The sequence below is a fragment of the Marasmius oreades genome, chromosome 11 (assembly GCF_018924745.1).
Source record: "Marasmius oreades isolate 03SP1 chromosome 11, whole genome shotgun sequence".
Taxonomy (NCBI): domain Eukaryota; kingdom Fungi; phylum Basidiomycota; class Agaricomycetes; order Agaricales; family Marasmiaceae; genus Marasmius; species Marasmius oreades.
The window spans coordinates 1,484,532-1,487,216 of record NC_057333.1 but is presented as its reverse complement, the minus strand read 5'-3'; the positions used below and the strand labels follow the sequence as shown (position 1 = coordinate 1,487,216).

The 2,685-nt window shown below is 48.6% G+C and overlaps 1 protein-coding gene across 1 annotated transcript; it reads right to left on the bottom strand.

The window, feature by feature from the left end:
* Nucleotides 1-2,170: 2,170 nt before the first annotated feature.
* Nucleotides 2,171-2,685, bottom strand: E1B28_003290 (uncharacterized protein). Its single transcript, XM_043160262.1, has one exon. The coding sequence runs from the start codon at nucleotides 2,596-2,598 to the stop codon at nucleotides 2,353-2,355; it is 246 nt and encodes an 81-aa protein (XP_043002218.1). The 5' UTR covers nucleotides 2,599-2,685; the 3' UTR covers nucleotides 2,171-2,352.

The window sequence follows — 2,685 nt, the reverse complement described above, 5'->3', positions numbered from 1 at the left end:
ATGATCAGCACGCCTAGACAATGCATCTGGCTTGCCCATGGAACGACCAGGTCTGTGGTGGAGAGTGAAGTCAAAGCGGGAGAGATACAATGACCAGCGTGCCTGCCGACGATTCAGCTTCTGTGACTTGCGGAAATACTCCAGGTTCTTGTGGTCAGTCCAGATCTCAAAGGGATTTGAAGCCCCTTCAAGGAAATGGCGCCAGGCCTCAAGTGCCCTGATCACAGCAAGCATCTCCTTGTCATGGATCTCATAGTTGCGTTCCACTGCATTCAGACTCTTGGAGTAGAATGCAATAGGATGCCACTTCCCATCCTTGTCAGACTGCTGAGAGAGAACAGCACCAGTGGCAAAGTCAGAACTGTCAGCTTCAACTCTGTATGGCTTGTCTGGATCTGGGAGGATCAAAACAGGAGTTGAAGTGATTGAATGCTTCACAGTGTCAAAAGCATCCTGTTCATCCTTGCCCCACTGCCAGGGCACACTAGAGCGTGTCAACTGAAACAATGGTTGAGCATGGTGAGAGAAGTTCTCAATGAACCGACAATAGAAGTTGGTGAACCCCAGGAAAGCTTGCACCTCCTTCAAGTCAGTTGGCTCAGGCCAGTCAGCAACACCAGCCACCTTCACTGGATCCATCTCAACACAGTTGTGAGAGATGATGACACCCAGATATTCAATGCGCTCTTTCATTAACTCGCACTTCTCTGCACGCAGATAAAGCTTGTGTTCACGAAGACGCTCCAAAACTCTGCGAAGAACACATTCATGTTCCTCCTTGGTCTTGGTGAATATAAGGATATCATCCAGGTAGACACAAACAACACCTTCCATAATCAAATCATGCAAGATGTCATTCATCATAGTCTGGAAAGTGGCAGGGGAGTTGGTGAGACCAAAATACATCACCAGGGGTTCAAACAGACCGCGGTTGGTACGAAAAGCCGCTTTCCATTCATCACCCTGTTTGATGCGAATGTTGTTAAAGCCCCATCTGACATCCAGCTTAGTGAAGTACCGCGCTCCAGAGAGCTTGTTGATCAACTCATCAATCAAAGGAAGTGGGTAACGATTCTTCACAGTGATAGAGTTGAGCATGCGATAATCCTGCACAAAACGGAGTTTACCATCCTTCTTCTTGACAAAGAAGACTGGTGAAGCCATAGGGGACTTTGAAGGGCGGATACGACCAGTGGAGAGCGCTTCTTGAAGAAAGCGATCCAATTCCTCCTGTTCAACTGGTGCAAGGGGATAAACCTTACAGTTGGTTGGTTTAGCATCTGGCACAAGCTCAATTGCATGGTCCCAAGGACGTGACTCTGGGAGATGATCAAAAGACTCCTTTGAGAACACATCCTCAAAGTCCCAGAAAGATGCAGGCAAAACATCACGAAGAGATGTCTCTGTCTGATGATGCTTTGAATGAGCTTCAGCTAAACGCTGAGAAACAGTGCCAGTAGCTGAAATGGAATGGGAGGAGGGAACTGGATGAAGGTTGCATGCAAAAATGCGATCACCTTCCTCAACCACAGTCTCTGAATCAGATCCAGAAACTGAGTCAACATCCAATGGTGAACACTGAACATCATCATCCTCGTCATCAACTTCCTCTACAAAGGCAGGCAAGGGCTGAGATGCATGTTTGCGCTTTTGCTTTGACTGAGTACGACGGATGCGAGCATCATGTCGAGACTCATCTCTGCAAGTCCTACAAACACGCGGACAGCGGCTCATCTTGACCTGCCCTGCAGACCAGTCAATCTCTGGGTTATGTCTCCTAAGCCAAGAATGGCCTAGAATAACATTCTGCTTGCCCAGAGAGGTGACAGAAAGGAGAGTACGTTCAGTGTGGCCCTTGTACCTGAGTACAACATCAACCATCTCCCGAATAGAACCATTCTCATTCAGGGAGCCGTCAACATTGTAGACAGGGATAGGGTGAGAGAGAGGCCTAGGCACAAAGCCATTGGCAGAGGCGTACTCCCGATCAATGAAATCACCAGTTGCACCAGAATCCACCAATCCAGATGTGACCCTCAACACACCTGAATCAGTAGCCTGGAGCTCTAGTGGAATCTCAAGGGAGTTCTTGCTAGGGGTAGCAGCAATTTTAAAGAACTCTGGGAGGTGCCGTTCCCAGCGATGACGCTTAGGAAGGCAGGAAAGAGTGGGGGGGAGTGGAAGGAATGGAAGAGGAGAGAGAAGAAGAAGTAGGGGATGATATGACTTTGCTAGCAGTCTCAGGTTCAGACAGTGGTTCTGAATCATCCTCGTGTATTGGATGGTGTAGATAGAGACAAGCATAGCGATTAGAAGTAGACAGGGGCATACCAGAGTTCACCTGTCTAAAAGTCAAAAATCCTCCTTCTTCTCTGCTCCAACAACATGCTCAGATGACTGGGACAGCTGTGCAGTATCCTTATCCAAGGCCTGCTGCTGGTAGAAGTCCATGGCATCCTCCTGCGACATGTAGCGAATGTCAAAGCGAGCAGGACACTGCTTGGCAAAATGATCAAGGCTACCACACCGATAGCAAGCAGGACCACGTTGTGATGCAGCTCGAGCTTTGCTTGCATCAATGTCCATAGGGACACCCATGGGAAGAGGTTTGGGAGCAGGGGGAGCAGACAGAGGCTTAGGTTAGGCAGCCATAGCTAAAACATATCCAAAATGCGCACCTAGCAG